Source organism: Schistocerca cancellata, chromosome 2 (assembly GCF_023864275.1).
Source record: "Schistocerca cancellata isolate TAMUIC-IGC-003103 chromosome 2, iqSchCanc2.1, whole genome shotgun sequence".
Taxonomy (NCBI): domain Eukaryota; kingdom Metazoa; phylum Arthropoda; class Insecta; order Orthoptera; family Acrididae; genus Schistocerca; species Schistocerca cancellata.
Window position 1 is genome coordinate 1,139,992,831 of NC_064627.1, and position 18,016 is coordinate 1,140,010,846.

An 18,016-nucleotide genomic window follows, 5' to 3' on the forward strand; every position below is an offset into this window, starting at 1 on the left:
TACAGCGCCACAACAAATGTCTTAAGTTAGAGTTCAGAGCGGCGACTATTTAGAGAGGTAGCTGGAAGGTGTGGCTAACTGTTGGGAGTAAAATATTTAGATTTTCACTGTGGTTTTCATTTCGTGAGCGATCGGACCTTACTTTCCGAACAGCCCTTGTACTTTATTGCTGGTTACAATCATACATAGTGTTCCTAATCGTTCTCATTGAATTATGTTTGCAAATACTCTAGACACTAAAGTTAAGAATATTAAAAATAACAAGTTTCCGAGAAAATTAAATAGGTTTCACTAATTGTTCTACTGTCAGTAGCTTGCTCGTAGCCTGAAGATAATGAACCATTTTCAGCTTTAGTTACAAAACAGAGTGTGAAAAATGCAGAAGTGCGGAAAAAGGGGTTGTCCTCTACAGCATTGTTGGTTCATGTACGCATGCTGCTGTAGGCTGAAAATAGTTGAAACTTTTGAAAGTTAGCCTGTGGTCAGTACTATTTAGGGCTGACTGATTTACATTGGCCAATGACAAAAAGGGAAGAATTTAGATACCCACAATTCTCTACAGGACGCACGCTGATACTGTGAAAGAAGGGTTATCGAACGCTAATTTTCATTCGTCCTCCTACACGAGGTGGTTAATTTTTCATAATTATAGCTGCTAAGGAAACTGCGTGGTAAACCCTCCTAAATTTTTGAGCTAGGAGAGGAAATTAAGTTATAATCACGAAGCACGAAGGCAATGTGCTAAGTTCTACCAAATAAATTTATTTTCGTAAGCTGAAAATTAAAACCTGTGTCTGGACCCAGAATATTACAGTCGCAGGCTGCACATAACATTATCAACATGAGCAAAGATTGCAGCTGGTTTGCTATCAAAACTCGTCTACATTAAACGTGCTGTGGACACAACTGTAGGTGGAGGGCCATAAATACTAACAAAGAATATGCCTAACTCAAAACGTTGATTGACCACACATAGAAAAGACGTGGCTTTGCATGCAGACAGGTGGTGACTGCGACTACTGCGAATGGCAAGAAGGTAGCAGATTGTGGTAAGGTAACTCAGAGTTCACTATATGGTGGTGCTGAGACACTTTACCAACATGGTAGACGTAGGATCTGAAGCCGAAAGGTTCATGGTGACGATGTCGAAGCTGCGAGAGTCGTCAGCTGCCCAGTGTCACGTGTGCCGTACTCCGGATCGGACCACGATTATTTCAAGGGGGCGTGAAAAGTTAATTTTCGACCGGGTGTCCAGTTGAACACAACTCAACACGAAACTCTCCCGCTACCTTTTCCTCATCAGTCGTCTGACTGGTTTAATGTGGCCCGCCACGAGTTCCTGTCCTGTGCCAACCTCCTCATCTGAGAACACCACTTGCAACTTTCGTTCTCAGTTCTTCGCTGTATGTACAGGACTATTACAAATGATTGAAGCGATTTCATAAATTCACTGTAGCTCCATTCATTGACATATGGTCACGACACACTACAGATACGTAGAAAAACTCATAAAGTTTTGTTCGACTGAAGCCGCACTTCAGGTTTCTGCCGCCAGAGCACTCGAGAGCACAGTGAGACAAAATGGCGACAGGAGCCGAGAAAGCGTATGTCGTGCTTGAAAGGCACTCATATCAGTCAGTCATAACAGTGCAACGACACTTCAGGACGAAGTTCAACGAAGATCCACCAACTGCTAACTCCATTCGGCGATGGTATGCGCAGTTTAAAGCTTCTGGATGCCTCTGTAAGGGGAAATCAACGGGTCGGCCTGCAGTGAGCGAAGAAACGGTTGAACGCGTGCGGGCAAGTTTCACGCATAGTGATGTGAAAGATTCAGTGTTTAAACCTCCTCTACCAAGAAACGTACCAGAACTGCGAGCTCGCATCAACAATGCTTTCGAACTCATTGATGGGGACATGCTGCGCCGAGTGTGAGAGGAACTTGATTATCGGCTTGATGTCTGCCGAATCACTAAAGGGGCACATATCGAACATTTGTGAATGCCTAAAAAAACTTTTTGAGTTTTTGTATGTGTGTGCAAAGCATTGTGAAAATATCTCAAATAATAAAGTTATTGTAGAGCAGTGAAATCGCTTCAATCATTTGTAATAACCCTGTATTTCAGTCTGTATCTTCTTCTACAGTTTTTTCTCTCTACAGATCTCTCTAGTACCATGGAACTCATTCCCTGATGTCTTAACAGATGTACTATCATCCTGTCCCTTCTTGTCAGTGTTTTTCAAATATTCCCTTCCTCTCCGATTCTGCACGAACCTCCTCATTCCTTCCGTAACTGAACAGTTCACCTAATTTTCAACATTCGTCTGTAGCACCGCATCTCACATACTTCGATTCTTCTCTGTCCCTGTTTTCCCACATTCAATGCTTCACTTCCTTCCTGGATGCCAAAAAATAAATAAATAAATAAAATGCAGAAAAACGTCCTCCGCCATCCTCAGGGCGTCTCGCCAAAGCCAGAGGCGACTTTAAATATGGTCCCGTAGCACAGTACGAACACCAATCACATGGCCGACAAAGTCCACGTGTGCGACAACTCAAGCGTGAGGCGCAATGACAGGGTATGTAAATTTGCTGGTTTACATACGCTGCCTCTCCAGCGGGCGTGCCGCAGAACCAGAGGGCAATTTCTGCAAATTCTAGCACACCAAGCAGTGCAGGCACCGCAACCCAGCACTCTGCCATATGACAACAAAACACGGCTTCTAGCTATAAAGCGATTTTACCAGAGCCGAGCCAGGGCAACTCGGCAGCAGCTTAAAAGACGGACTGTGACTGTGAAGCCCTTCACTACCTACCCGTTTTGCCCTGGCTTCTTTCCAGCTGGGTCCCCGACTAACCACATTGGCTCGCCCTTGGCCTCCCCACATCGGTTAAATGAAGCCTCCACTTACAGCAAGCGAAACGTAGTATTACGAAAAGTAATCTATACCTTGGAAAAGGCCGGGAGATACGGGAAGATTTCAATTAGATTACATCACGGTCAGACAGAGATTCCGAAAACAGATACTGGATTGTAAGGCGTACCCAGGAGCAGATATAGACTCAGATCACAATATAGTAGTGATGAAGAGTAGGCTGAAGTTCAAGACATTAGTCAGGAAGAATCAATACGCAAAGAAGTGGGATAAGGAAGTACTAAGGAATGACGAGATACGTTTGAAGTTCTCTAACGCTATAGATACACCAATAAGGAATAGCGCAGTAGGCAGTACAGTTGAAGAGGAATGGACATCTCTAAAAAGGGCCATCACAGAAGTTGGGAAGGAAAACATAGGTACAAAGAAGGTAGCTGCGAAGAAACCATGGGTAACAGAAGAAATACTTCAGTTGATTGGTGAAAGGAGGAAGTACAAACATGTTCGGGAAAATCAGGAATACAGAAATACAAGTCGCTGAGGAATGAAATAAATAGGAAGTGCAGGGCAGCTAAGACGAAATGGCTGCAGGAAAAATGTGAAGACATCGAAAAAGTTATGATTGTCGGAAGGACAGACTCAGCATACAGGAAAGTCAAAACAACCTTTGGTGACATTAAAAGCAACGGTGGTAACATTAAGAGTGCAACGGGAATTCCACTGTTAAATGCAGAGGGGAGAGCAGATAGATGGAAAGAATACATCGAAAGCCTCTATGAGGGTGAAGATTTGTCTTATGTGATAGAAGAAGAAACAGGAGTCGATTTAGAAGAGATAGGGGATCCAGTATCACAATCGGAGTTTAAAAGAGCTTTGGAGGACTTACAGTCAAATAAGGCAGAAGGGATAGATAACATTCCATCAGAATTTCTCAAATCATTGGGGGAAGTGGCAACAAAACGACTATTCACGTTGGTGTGTAGAATATATGAGTCTGGCGATATACCATCTGACTTTCAGAAAAGCATCATCCACACAATTCCGAAGACGGCAAGAGCTGACAAGTGCGAGAATTTTCGCACAATCCGCTTAACAGCTCATGCATCGAAGCTGCTTACAAGAATAATATACAGAAGAATGGAAAAGAAAATTGAGAATGCGCTAGGTGACGATCAGTTTGGCTTTAGGAAAAGTAAAGGGACGAGAGAGGCACTTCTGACGTTACGGCTAATCATGGAAGCAAGGCTAAAGAAAAATCAAGACACTTTCATAGGATTTGTCGACCTGGAAAAAGCGTTCGACAATATAAAATGGTGCAAGCTGTTCGAGATTCTGAAAAAAGTAGGGGTAAGCTATAGGGAGAGACGGGTCATATACAATATGTACAACAACCAAGAGGGAATAATAAGAGTGGACGATCAAGAACGAAGTGCTCGTATTAAGAAGGGTTTAAGACAAGGCTGTACATCGAGGAAGCAATGATGGAAATAAAAGAAAGGTTCAGGAGTGGAATTAAAATACAGGGTGAAAGGATATCAATGATACGATTCGCTGATGACATTGCTATCCTGAGTGGAAGTGAAGAAGAATTAAATGATCTGCTGAACGGAATGAACAGTCTAATGAGTACACAGTATGGTTTGAGAGTAAATCGGAGAAAGATGAAGGTAATGAGAAGTAGTAGAAATGAGAACAGCGAGAAACTTAACATCAGGATTGATGGTCACGAAGTCAATGAAGTTAAGGAATTATGCTACCTAGGCAGTAAAATTACCAGTGACGGACGGAGCAAGGAGGACATCAAAAGCAGACTCGCTATGGCAAAAAAGGCATTTCTGGCCAAGAGAAGTCTACTAATATCAAATACCGGCCTTAATTTGAGGAAGAAATTTCTGAGGATGTACGTCTGGAGTACAGCATTGTATGGTAGTGAAACATGGACTGTGGGAAAACCGGAACAGAAGAGAATCGAAGCATTTGAGATGTGGTGCTATAGACGAATGTTGAAAATTAGGTGGACTGGTAAGGTAAGGAATGAGGAGGTTCTACGCAGAATCGGAGAGGAAAGGAATATGTGGAAAACACTGATAAGGAGAAGGGACAGGATGATAGGACATCTGGTAAGACATGAGGGAATGACTTCCATGGTACTAGAGGGAGCTGTAGAGGGCAAAAACTGTAGAGGAAGACAGAGATTAGAATTCTTCAAGCAAATAATTGAGGACGTAGGTTGCAAGCGCTACTCTGAGATGAAGAAGTTAGCACAGGAAAGGAATTCGTGGCGGGCCGCATCAAACCAGTCAGTAGACTGATGACAAAAAAAAATCATCATCATCATTTAAGACTGATTATGCCTTTCAGCGTTCAGTCTGGAGCATAGCCCCCCTTATACAGTTCCTCCATGATCCCCTATTCAGTGCTCACTTTCGTGCCTCTTCTGATGTTAAACCTATTACTTCAAAATCATTCTTAACCGAATCCAGGTACCTTCTCCTCGGTCTGCCCCGACTCCTCCTACCCTCTACTGCTGAATCCATGAGTCTCTTGGGTAACCTTGCTTCTCCCATGCGTGTAACATGACCCCACCATCTAAGCCTGTTCGCCCTGACTGCTACATCTATAGAGTTCATTCCCAGTTTTTCTTTGATTTCTTCATTGTGGACACCCTCCTGCCATTGTTCCCATCTACTAGTACCTGCAATCGTCCTAGCTACTTTCATATCCGTAACCTCAACCTTGTTGATAAGGTAGCCTGAATCCACCCAGCTTTCGCTCCCATACAACAAAGTTGGTCGAAAGATTGAACGGTGCACAGATAACTTAGTCTTGGTACTGACTTCCTTCTTGCAGAAGAGAGTGGATCGTAGCTGAGCGCTCACTGCATTAGCTTTGCTACACCTTGCTTCCAGTTCTTTCACTATGTTGCCATCCTGTGAGAATATGCATCCTAAGTGCTTGAAACCGTCCACCTGTTCTAACTTTGTTCCTCCTATTTGGCACTCCATCCGTTTATATTTCTTTCCCACAGACATTACTTTCGTTTTGGAGATGCTAATCTTCATACCATAGTCCTTACATTTCTGATCTAGCTCTGAAATATTATTTTGCGAACTTTCAATCGAATCTGCCATCACAACTAAGTCATCCGCATATGCAAGACTGCTTATTTTGTGTTCACATATCTTAATCTCACCCCGCCAGTCTATTGTTTTCAACATATGATCCATAAATAATATGAACAACAGTGGAGACAGGTTGCAGCCTTGTCTTACCCCTGAAACTACTCTGAACCATGAACTCAATTTACCGTCAACTCTAACTGCTGCCTGACTATCCATGTAAAGACCTTTAATTGCTTGCAAAAGTTTGCCTCCTATTCCATAATCTTGTAGAACAGACAATAACTTCCTCCTAGGAACCCGGTCATATGCCTTTTCTAGATCTATAAAGCATAGATACAATTCCCTGTTCCACTCATAACACTTCTCCATTATTTGCCGTAAGCTAAAGATCTTGTCCTGACAACCTCTAAGAGGCCTAAACCCACACTGATTTTCATCCAATTGGTCCTCAACTAATACTCGCACTTTCCTTTCAACAATACCTGAGAAGATTTTACCCACAACGCTGATTAAAGAGATACTTCTGTAGTTGTTACAATCTTTTCTGTTTCCATGTTTAAAGATTGGTGTGATTACTGCTTTCGTCCAGTCTGATGGAACCTGTCCTGACTCCCAGGCCATTTCAGTTATCCTGTGTAGCCATTTAAGACCTAACATTCCACTGTATTTGATGTGTTCCGACTTAATTTCATCCACCCCAGCCGCTTTATTGCACTGCAATCTATTGACCATTTTTTCCACTTCCTCAAATGTGATCCTATTTCCATCATCATTCCTATCCCATTCTACCTCGAAATCTGAAACATTACTGATTGCATTTTCACCTACATTGAGCAACTCTTCAAAATATTCCCTCCATCTGCCCAAGGCATCCACAGGATTCACCAGCAGTTTTCCTGACCTGTCCAAAACACTTGTCATTTCCTTTTTACCTCCCTTTCGAAGACTGCTAATTACACTCCAGAACGGTTTTCCAGCAGCTTGACCCATAGTCTCCAACCTGTTTCCAAAGTCTTCCCACGATTTCTTCTTGGATGCTGCAATTATCTGTTTGGCTTTGTTTCTTTCTTCAACATAACTTTCTCTGTCTACCTGGGTTCTGGTATGTAGCCATTTTTGATACGCCTTCTTTTTCCTTTTACAGGCTGCCTTGACTGTATCATTCCACCAAGCTGTTTGCTTCATCCTACTTTTACACACTACTGTTCCAAGACATTCTTTAGCCACTTCTAGTACTGTGTCCCTGTACCTTGTCCATTCCTTTTCCAATGACTGTAATTGACTGCATTCAACTAACTGGTACCTTTCTGAGATCGCTGTTATGTACTTGTGCCTGATTTCCTTATCCTGAAGTTTCTCCACTCTTATCCTCCTACATATGGACCTGACCTCCTGCACTTTCGGCCTCACAATCCCAATTTCACTGCAGATTAAATAATGATCAGTGTCATCAAAGAATCCCCTGAATACACGTGTGTCCCTCACAGCCTTCCTGAATTCCTGATCTGTTATTATATAGTCAATGACAGATCTGGTTCCCCTGCCTTCCCAAGTATACCGGTGAATGTTCTTATGTTTAAAGAAGGAGTTTGTGATTACTAAGCCCATACTGGCACAGAAATCCAAGAGTTGTTTCCCATTCCTGTTGGCCTCCATATCCTCTCCAAATTTACCCATAACCTTTTCATACCCTTTTGTTCGATTTCCAATCCTGGCGTTAAAATCACCCATGAGCAGAACACTGTCCTTGTCCTTTACTCTAACAACTACATCACTGAGTGCCTCATAAAAACTATCCATCTTATCTTGATCTGTCCCTTCACAATGCGAATATACTGACACAATCCTAATTTTCTTCATGGTGTGGGTTCCTGTAGTCATGTCCTAGTTCAAGAACCACGGGCAACGTATGAGTGGCCAAGTACGTGGTCCCGACAGTCGGGATACCAGTTACTTTGGAATAAGGCTGGGCATCTCGGACATATTCTGAGTCGTGGTCACCTTTGTGCTCATACGGCAAAGACTACCAAATCCACCGGTTAGTCCCTCAGCCGTTAGGGGTAAAACCCAATGGGACTCGGGGCAAGTAAGGCTAGCAACCTGCTTCCCTGGTACTTTAAATATCATGCTGGCAACAATCAGAGCAAGAAAAAAAAAAAAAAAAAAGAAAAAATAATCTATTCCCTCAGCGACGACAATCCCCAGACATGTGGGTACTGTGAGCTCAATCACCGATTAATGTCTTGTATTCCATAACAGAAATAAACGACAACATGTAAATTATGTCCTATCTGCATACTGAATTACGAAAATAAAGAGAGAAACCAACGAATCAGAATTGACCTGATGGGCTTTCCAGAGTGAGTGGACGGGCCAGAAAACCCTGTCACAAATACTTTCTGAAAAAAACTAAACTCCACGTCAACAAGCCACGAAGGGCCAACAGTACCGACCGGCCGCCATGCCATCCACAGCCGACGGGCGTCACTGGATTCGGATATGGAGGGGCATGTGGTCAGCACATCGCTCGCCCGGCCGTATGTCAGTTTCCGAGACCGGAGCCGCTACTTCTCAGTCAAGTAGCTCCTCAGTTTGCCTCACAAGGGCTGAGTGCAGCCCGCTTACCAACAGCGCTCGGTAGACCGGATGGTCACCCATCCAAGTGGTAGCCCCGCCCGATAGCGGTTAATCGAAAATATGTTCAAATGTGTGTGAAATCTTATGGGACTTAACTGCTAATGTCATCAGTCCCTAAGCTTACACACTACTTAACCTAAATTATCCTAAGGTCAAACACACACACCCATGTCCGAGGGCGGACTCGAACCTCCGCCGGGACCAGCCGCACAGTCCATGACTGCAGCGCCCGAGACCGCTCGGCTAATCCCGCGCGGCAGCGTTTAATTGGTGATCTTACTGGAACCGGTGTGCGGCAAGGTCGTTGGCTCACTAGTTGTTTCTGGTGTCAAGAAATGTGTACTCGTATGGTCTCCAGTAACACGTGCATTACATTCCATCAGAGGAAAAAGATATGGGAAACGATATTTTACACGTAACCCCTATTTTCGCTTACTGTGGTGGTCATACGGTAATCATCTAGTCCACATAACCGACGCTTAACCGTGGGAAAAAGCATTCAGAGAAAAAAGAGCTTTTGGAAAATGTTATTTTACACAAAACCCACATTTTCGTTTACTATGGTGGTCATGCAGTAATCAAGTAGTCCACATAGCCGACGCTAAACCGTGGGAAACAGCATTACAGAGCACGTGGTCGCACTTGGCACGTTGCGCAACGTAGATAAGATGGACCAGTAACACTGATAAGTCATTCGATCGCCTCCGTTGAAAAGAGAATTTGGAAAAATGACTGATAACTGACTTTGGCAAGGGGAAAACTGTAAAGGAAGTATATGTATAAGGATGATACGGTAGGATAACGAAGGTATTTTAAAAACGATCTTCACGATATTCCCGAGCTGAAACGTATCGCCCGAATCACATTGCTGAAGAACTGCACCAGTATGTAATAACAACATATAATAGAATGAAAATAATCAGAACAATTAAACTTTCCGTTTTAGTGGCTCTGAGCACTATGGGACTTAATTTCGGAGGTAATCAGTCCCCTAGAACCTAGAACTACTGAAACCTAGCTAACCTAAGGACACCACAAATATCCATACCCGAGGCAGGATTCGAACGAGCGACCGTAGCGGTCGCGCGGTTCCAGACTGTAGCGCCTAGAACCGCTCGGCCACTCCGGCCGCCACGTTTTAGTGACTGTGACATCTGAGATTATTGTTATGGTGGAGAAGTACAGCGTTTAGATCTTCAACTAGATAAATTCAAGGGATTTTGTTATTTATTTAATTTTATTATCTATTTATTTATTTATTTTTGGGGGGTGGGCTGGGGGGTTGTCTTACATTACGGCAGGAAAAATGGGAATACCGTCCATTTTGCTGCAAATGAGAGTGCACAAGAGACACTTTAGTTCCTGTAGTAACCTTATTCATCTGCCGAAAACTTTTAACGACTACATGCAATGTTACCTAAAATCCGTCTTGATTGCAAATTTTTTATTCATATGACCGGTTTCGGTTCATTCAGAACCATCTTCAGATCTGATATTTCAGTTACAGGAGTAACCCGTCCAAATCCAGCAACTTTCACATGCTATGTGACGTAGCATATGAAAGTTGCTGGATTTGGGCGGGTTACTCCTGTAACTGAAATATCAGATCTGAAGATGGTTCTGAATGAACCGAAACCGGTCATATGAATAAAAAATTTGCAATCAAGACGGATTTTAAGTAACATTATAAAATCACTGATTGCTGTTATCCCATAAGACATTATGTCTGTTTTTGCAAAGACTACATGCAAGTCATATGAACACGCAAGTTAAGTTGCACAAGGGCGCAACAGGCAGCCGGCCGTGGCTTTATATTAGGAACGATTCCAGCATTTCCCTGTAACATTTTAAGAAAACCATGGCAAACCTATATCAGGATGGCTGAATGTTGAGTTCAGCCTCCATACTGCAGAATGCAAGGACAGAGTGTTTAAATACTGTTTCGCCCAAATGATTTGTTCCGTAGTATAAGAAGCTGGTGGAACATTTTTCATTTATTGCTTAACACCAAACACAGCGTGCTTTATCAGCTGACATCAGGATCCAGACAACGACGCTTGGTCTCCAGATTGTGCACCGCAATTTCCCATCTCTGTGCTATCCCCTTGCACGCACTCACCTCGCTGTTGAGCTCACGGGTCATGCGTCGGTGGGAGGATGAGTGGCTGGAAGTGACTGACAATAAGCTCCGTATAGTTGAGCCCACAACGCGTGTGTGGTGTACTTCCTTTCAGCCCCATCGACGGGACGAGGTTCTCCTCACTCTATTTCGAATAGGCCACAGCCCTATGACGCATGGCTTCCTGCTCCGGCGAGAGGACCCTCCAATGTGTGGTGCTTGCGGCGTCCAGGTCACTGTGCGCCACGTTTTATTGGATTGCGTTTTATTTTCTGATCAGCGGGTCGCGGCTGACTTGCCAGCGGACCTGCCATCTCTTTTAGGCAACACTCGGACGAATGTGGTTAAAGTTTTAAAGTTCTGTGGCCTGTCAAATCTTTTTACAAAGATTTTAGGGAGGGGATTTTAATTTGCTCACTGTGTGACAAGCTCGCCCATATTTTATGTAAGTGGCCAGCCAATAACAATTTCCTGTGACATTCTTGTTGCTATGTTTCCCCTTTCCTTAGGTTTTACTTTATTATGTAGCATTTTCCTTCTTTTCCTGCTTTCTTTGAGTGTGTGCTTTAGTTTTATTAGGCCTGTCCACATTCGTTCCTTTTAATGTGTGTCAGGGCGCTGATGACCTCGATGTTGAGCGCCCATAAGCCCCAACCACCATCTGTTCATGAGAAAAGGAATCAGCATCTTAACACTGTAATTGAGATGTTCTTATGAATAGTGTTAGCATTATGTATTGCAAAGCTTTCTTGAAATGTTTTCCAGGGAAAAAGTGTTTGAGAAAAATGTGAAGCACGGGTAAGGGAGGAGACACATGTGAAGGAAGTAATACGCTGTCCTACCCTTCTTCAGACGTAAGTTCTCAGACGTTGAACAGTAGGTCCCTCTCCTATAACGATTGCCGGCGCTGCTGCTGGAGTGGTTTGAGCATCTCTATGAGGCACTCGTGTCTGCTAAACGATCCCGCGACCCGCCACTTTTCGCTGGACGTTTTCTGTTATTTCTGGAAACCGGTTTTGGTAGGGTCGCGGACTGATGATTGTACTCAAGAATCGGTCGAATAAATGTTTCGTAGGTCACTTCATTCGCGGATGAGTTACATATCCTCCATTAAACCTCAGGATGGAGTCGCCTTTTCGTGCAGTTAATTATGTGGTCACTCCACATTAGGTGGCGCCAGATTGTTACGTTTAGGTAATTTACGGTAGTTACTGTTTTCAGCGATTTCCCACCAATAGTTTAATCTAATGGTAACGGATACTTTCGTCTGTTTACTCACAATATTATACATTCACTAATGTACAATCAGGGGCAACTGCCTTTCCTTGCTCCAGTCGTCGATGCTACGCTTGTCTTGCTGCATTTCACTACAGTGTTCCCGCAGTATCGTCTGTAAAATGCCTCTTGGAGCTTCCGGCGTTGTCCAATATATACAGGGTGGTCCACTGATCGTGACGGGGCCAAATATTTCACGAAATAAGCGTCAAACGAAAAAAACTACAAAGAACGAAACTTGTCTAGCTTGAAGGGGGAAACCAGATGCCCTTATGGTTGGCCCGCTAGATGACTCTGCCATAGGTCAAACGGATATCAACTGCGTTCTTTTTAAATAGTAGCCCCCATTTTTTATTACATATTCGTGTAGTACGTAAAGAAATATGAATGTTTTAGTTGACCCCCTTTTCGCTTTGTGATAGATGGCGCTGTAATAGTCCCAAACATATGGCTCACTATTTTAGACGAACAGTTGGTAACAAGTAGGTTTTTTAAATTAAAATCTGTTCAAAAGGACTGTTCGTGTAATCTCCCAGCTCTGGAGAGTTTGTTGTTAGAGGAGGCGTGAAAAATCGCATAGTGTTGGATCGGAAGAGTGTGGAGGCCATGACACGAATAGCTTATCATCAACTCCTCCACTACCGACCCATCGGTTTCTCAATTCCCTGTTTAACAATTTACGAAAATGATGATGAAGTCGTTTCCTCAAGATCTTTAAAACGGTCGACTGTGTTATCTTCAGCTCTATGTTGCTATATTCGCCGACTTCTGTGCCTTACGTGCGAAAGTCACCCATGTCTGGTGAAACGTTTCTTCACTCATTGCAGGCCCATTCGCTGATTCCCCTTGCAGAAGAATCCTGAAGCTTCAACGCACGGATACCATCACCGAATGGACTTGGTAGTTGGTGTAATCTCGAAGAAGCAATTGTGGAGGAACAGTTTGTTCCATCTCATTACCTTTAGTTTTTTTGTTGCGTTATATTGAATATACTTTCAACATTTTTTTTAGTTTAAATTGTGTGATATCTCGAGTCAAGAGGTGGACTACCTGTTTATTTAATTCAATTCATAATTACATAAAAGCACGTCCTTTCTCTAATCCCACTACGTTGCCTTGGGGTGATTAAGTTTGGGTTTTGTGTTAAGAGTTCGTCTGCTGGTAGTGCCAAGGCAGAGATGTGGTCACCCTGAAGGTCGGTTAGTGACAACCTAAGCCTGGAGTAAAGACAGAGATGATGCACCTGTTTGCAAGGGGTAGTCCGGGGTTGGTAACAGGTCTCCCTCCCCTCCATGTAAGGGGAACGGCCGTTGAGAGCCGCCATGATGGAGTCACTCTTGGGGCAGCGGCTGAACTGAGCGGACGGAATCTTAGGCGATCTCCGTCATTGCCGCCAATTGCATCGTGGGATGAGGTATTATGTTTTACACTATTACTCTCTTTTTCAGGACTGAAATAGTTAGCGTGTCGTTACGGCCATTCATTCACTTATATATATATATATATATATATATATATATATATATATATATATATATATATATATATATAAATTTTTCCTTTACAATTAAAGATGTTAGTTAGGGTTTCTTTTTCAGAGGCGAGCATGGGGGCTTGCGTTATCCCTTTATAGTGCTGCAATCACTTGGTGCCTTCAGCACACGAGATCAGCAATAGCCCTAAAAATTGTGTAGTTTCACTTTTAGAAGCAGCATTTTTTGCAATGTTAAAGTAACCTGGGGCCTCACCCCGCCTAGTTAACACGTGGTCGTAACGGCTGATGAATTATTTGGATGAAGATTCCGTGTGAAACCTGGTAGGAGATGCGAGTGTGACGTACTTATGGTTCTCAGCGTGTGACGTAAAATTTTTCTAGGCCATCTCATAAATTTTGTTCACGGTTCCTTTTTAATCCCCATTTGCAAGCAGCACGTCCTAACTACTTTGATAAAGAATAGGTTGAGCGTGTATAGTATGGAAAGCAAGAACGAAGAGAGGGGTGAGTACAAAGAAATTTGCTGTTGGTATCGGTCACCCACGTGGCGCCGAATTGCACTACCAGCGGGCTACCAGTTCGTTCTTGGAAATTAGTTAAGGTGCGGATGCTTAGGTGTGCTGTTAATTGATCATTTGCGTGTGCCGTATTTCACAGGGTGTTTTATTTTTAAGAATTTGCTTTCTTTTGTGAATATGGGTGATGTTTGTGTCTGCTTTGTTCCCCCGGTTTTCCGCCAAAGAGAATTTTTGTTATTCAGTCCTAGTAGTAATCTTGGGTGCGAATTTCGATCACTGTTCCAACAGACGGACCACAAGGGCAGCAACGTAGTTCCATCCTCTTTCCCAGTGCTTAAGTAGAAACTAGATGAGTGTTAGTTTAAGCACCTTCAGTGCGGGACAAAACTAGAAGATATTTGACTTGACTTTGTTTGCTGCAATTATTAAATTTGTTAAGTTTTGGGGGAATGTAGATAATAAATGTCATATTAAGTTTGTAAAATTTCTGGGATGTAGACAATAAATGACCTATAAACTGGATGTCATGCATTTAGTGGTCATTACAAACTCCAGTCCTGTGTCGAGAGCAATATCATGAAGTTAATTATCATTACAAACCCCAGTCCTGTGTAGAGAGCAATGTTACCAACAAAGTGGTGTCCTTATAAATCATGATAGAGCGTGGCCTTTACTGACTTGCCCACTTGGTTGTTTGAGCCCTCCCCCGCGTTATCCGTGGCGCAGTATTAACATAATAATCATCAGATCATTTAACTAAACGTCGGGCCGGCCCCTTAAATTCACTCCTTCCGAGCAATGTATCAAGCAGGCAAGCACGTGCCAATGAGGCGACTTGGCCACACACACGTTCGGCACGCTTTAGCATTGATAGAAGGAAACAGAGGAAGAGAGATACGAAAAGGTAACGATGCATAACTAAACAGAAGGAACCTTTCACAATGACGGAAATAAAAGAAAGGTTTAAGAGTGGGACTAAAATTCAAGATGAAAGGATATCAATTACAAGATTCGCAGATGACATTGCTATCCTTTCTGAACGTGAAGAATAATTACAGGATCTGTCGAACTGAATGAATAGTCACTGAATACAGAGTATGGACTGACATTAAGTCGAAGAAAGACAAAAATGATGCGAAGTACCAGAAGCAAGAACAGAGAGAAACATAGCAACAGAATTGGGGATCACGAAGTAGACGAAGTTAAGGAATTTTGCTACCTAGGCACCAGAATAATCCAAGATGACAGAGAAAACAGGACATAAAAAACAGAATAGCTGTGGCAAAAACAGCATTCCTGGCCCAGAGAAGTCAACTAGTGTCGAACATAGGTCTCATTTTGGGGAAGAAATTTCACAGAATTTTTCATCTGAAGCACAGTATTGCAAGGTAGTGAAGCATGAGCTGGTGAAAAGCCAGAAGAGCAGACAATCGAAAGTAGAGAAGAATGTTGAAAGTTAAGTGGACTGATAACGTAGAGAACAAGGAGGTTCTCCGCAGAATCGTAGAGGAAAGGAATATATGGAAAAACACTGACAAGAAGAAGGGACAATGTGAAAGGACATCTGTTAAGATATCAGGGAACAACTTCCACGGTTCTGCAGGGAACTATAGAGAGTAACAGCAATGGAGGAAGATAGAGATTGAAATATATCCAGCGAATAATAGTGGTGGTAACTGATACTCTGAACTGAAAAGTTTGGTACAGGAGAGAAATTAGTGGGTGGCTGCGTTAAACCAGTCAGAAGACTGATGAAAAAAAAAAATAAAAAAAAATTAAAGAAAAAGTTTACCAAACACTATGGCTATGACTTTTGACTTATGTAGCAACAAAGTTCGTGTCCTTCATTTTCATCACAGTATCACACGCATCCTTAGCGTCAGTCGTTCTGTCACTGCCTTATCAGGGAATGATGTTGACTTCACAAGGTTGTGAAATATGGCGCCTGCTGGAAGAGTACAGATAACACTTATCTGTATCCGGCACGCACAGTGTGTCGTCCTGCCGTCGTCAAAGGCTTACGGGTTGCGACAGAATATTCCGTGCTGAAGTGTGATCGTCTTCCGTTCTAGCATGGCAGCACTTCACCGGCCATTACCAGACACAATGAACAGTAAGTACCAAGCATTAGAATGAAACTTCAACAACGAATAGCTTCTTGTCCTTCTGTGAGATATAAAGGAGAAAAAATTGGAGTGAGTAAAACCGCAGAAGACATTTCCATTTAGGTTATGTTGACTTGAAGTGTTCCTAAAAAACGACGGATTAGCGGTACTAAGAACTTATTTATATACGTAGTACTCACAGTTCTTATATAATTATGTACTACTCGAAACAATTGGTTCAAAAATAAATTGAACTCGAATTATAAAATCATTTAAAAAGACAATTCCGATTAAATAACTACATGAATTAGCAGTATCTTCCTGTAGTTTTATTCGGTTGACGTTTCAGATATTATTGAATATAATTGCTATGATGCAATAAAATGAAACTGTTTTAAAATAAATATCTTTATAGAAAACATAATTTTCAGTCTTCCGTTAGCTGTTCAGGAACGTATTTCATATTCTGAATGTAAGGATAATCAAAAGTTTCTTACCACCCTTGCAGGAAGAACTCTCGTTCTCTAGAACGGTGGACTTCCACAGGTTAAACATGTGAGGAGTCGATGACTTGTTTGCAATGTTGCATATATAACGGAAAACACGCTAACGAAGTATTATCAGACCTTGGGTATCTGTAGTGGAATAATATTCCTTAAAGGCTGACACATTCAACGGCTTGCCAGTTTGCTATGTAAATTTGAATAATATATTCCACGCATACTGAATAATGCGTGTAGACAGTCCTAAGGCAATGAACCCAAGGATCTAAAATTTGTTTCGAAGGTATTCCGTTCCGAAAGAACATATGTCAGAGAATGATGCGTGTAAAGTTAATCTAGTGCTATGACTTAGTCGGCTGTTATTTGTTTCTGAGTGCATATGTTCCCCAACTGTCGCTTGTTTTGTGTTGTGTACACGGTTTATATGGATACAAAGTTCGATTTAGGAATGAAATTTGGAACAGTGCTGAACTTTAGGGGGTACTGGAGCATATCACAATTAATTACAGTGTAGTAGAAGAAGTGGCTTGAAGTTACTTTGGAAGAAAGATACATGACAGACGAAGCAAGGAGGAAACAAGAAGAGACTAGCACAAATAAAGAGGGCGTTCCTCCCTAAAAATAAATCTGGAAGATCAAACATGAGCTTCGACTTCAGAAAGTGATGTTTGTTGGTATAAAACATATACCTTCTCAATTAATTTAGAATGTTTGAGGTAGATGCTACTGTGAGATGAAGAAAATGAGGACTAAATTAAGTGGTCCAAAATAGAATGTAAAGTAAGCAGATACTGCACAGTGATACAGTTGCAAGTAGCAACTGTATTATGGATTATAGCAATGAGCTGGAATAACTACTTTTTCTGGGAATCGTACAGCAAATGAAATATGTGTCAAGAGCTTATGATGTACGTGGTACTGGTTCATCCTAAACTAACTTACTGAAGATAGTGCTGAATTAAAAACTGAAAGACAAAATGGGCAATGAGTTCCCACATCATTAAAGCTTCTTACCAGCCCTAGAGGAAGTACTCAGAGTGTTAAACAGAGTAATTAGTGAAACAATATGGACAGAAATGTTTGTTACTATCAGTTTTCTGACTGGTTTGATGCAAACTCCCACGAATGTCGCTCTCCTGAGCCACTCTTCATCTCATACCAGCACCTGCTCTCAACACCACTAGCAGTATATGGAAGTACTAGCAGATCCACTTTGCACATAAACGACCTTGAAAAGAGCAAGCATGTGTGTGGTTGCCTACATGCCAGGGACAATTACCTCATCGCTACCTTCGAACACATGACACCAAGATGGCAGATGGAGCGATATTTAAAAGCTCCACATAGCGTCAGGGGGAAATTTAA

At 42.3% G+C, this 18,016-nt stretch overlaps 1 protein-coding gene across 1 annotated transcript in view; it reads left to right on the top strand.

Moving 5' to 3' along the window:
- Nucleotides 1-16,042: 16,042 nt before the first annotated feature.
- LOC126161275 (UDP-glucosyltransferase 2-like) overlaps nt 16,043-18,016 on the top strand; it is a 90,058-nt gene continuing 88,084 nt past the window's right edge. Inside the window, exon 1 of the mRNA XM_049917015.1 lies at nt 16,043-16,156. Coding sequence (XP_049772972.1) covers nt 16,117-16,156 — 40 coding nt within the window. The 5' untranslated portion in view covers nt 16,043-16,116. The remainder of the gene's footprint in view (nt 16,157-18,016) is intronic.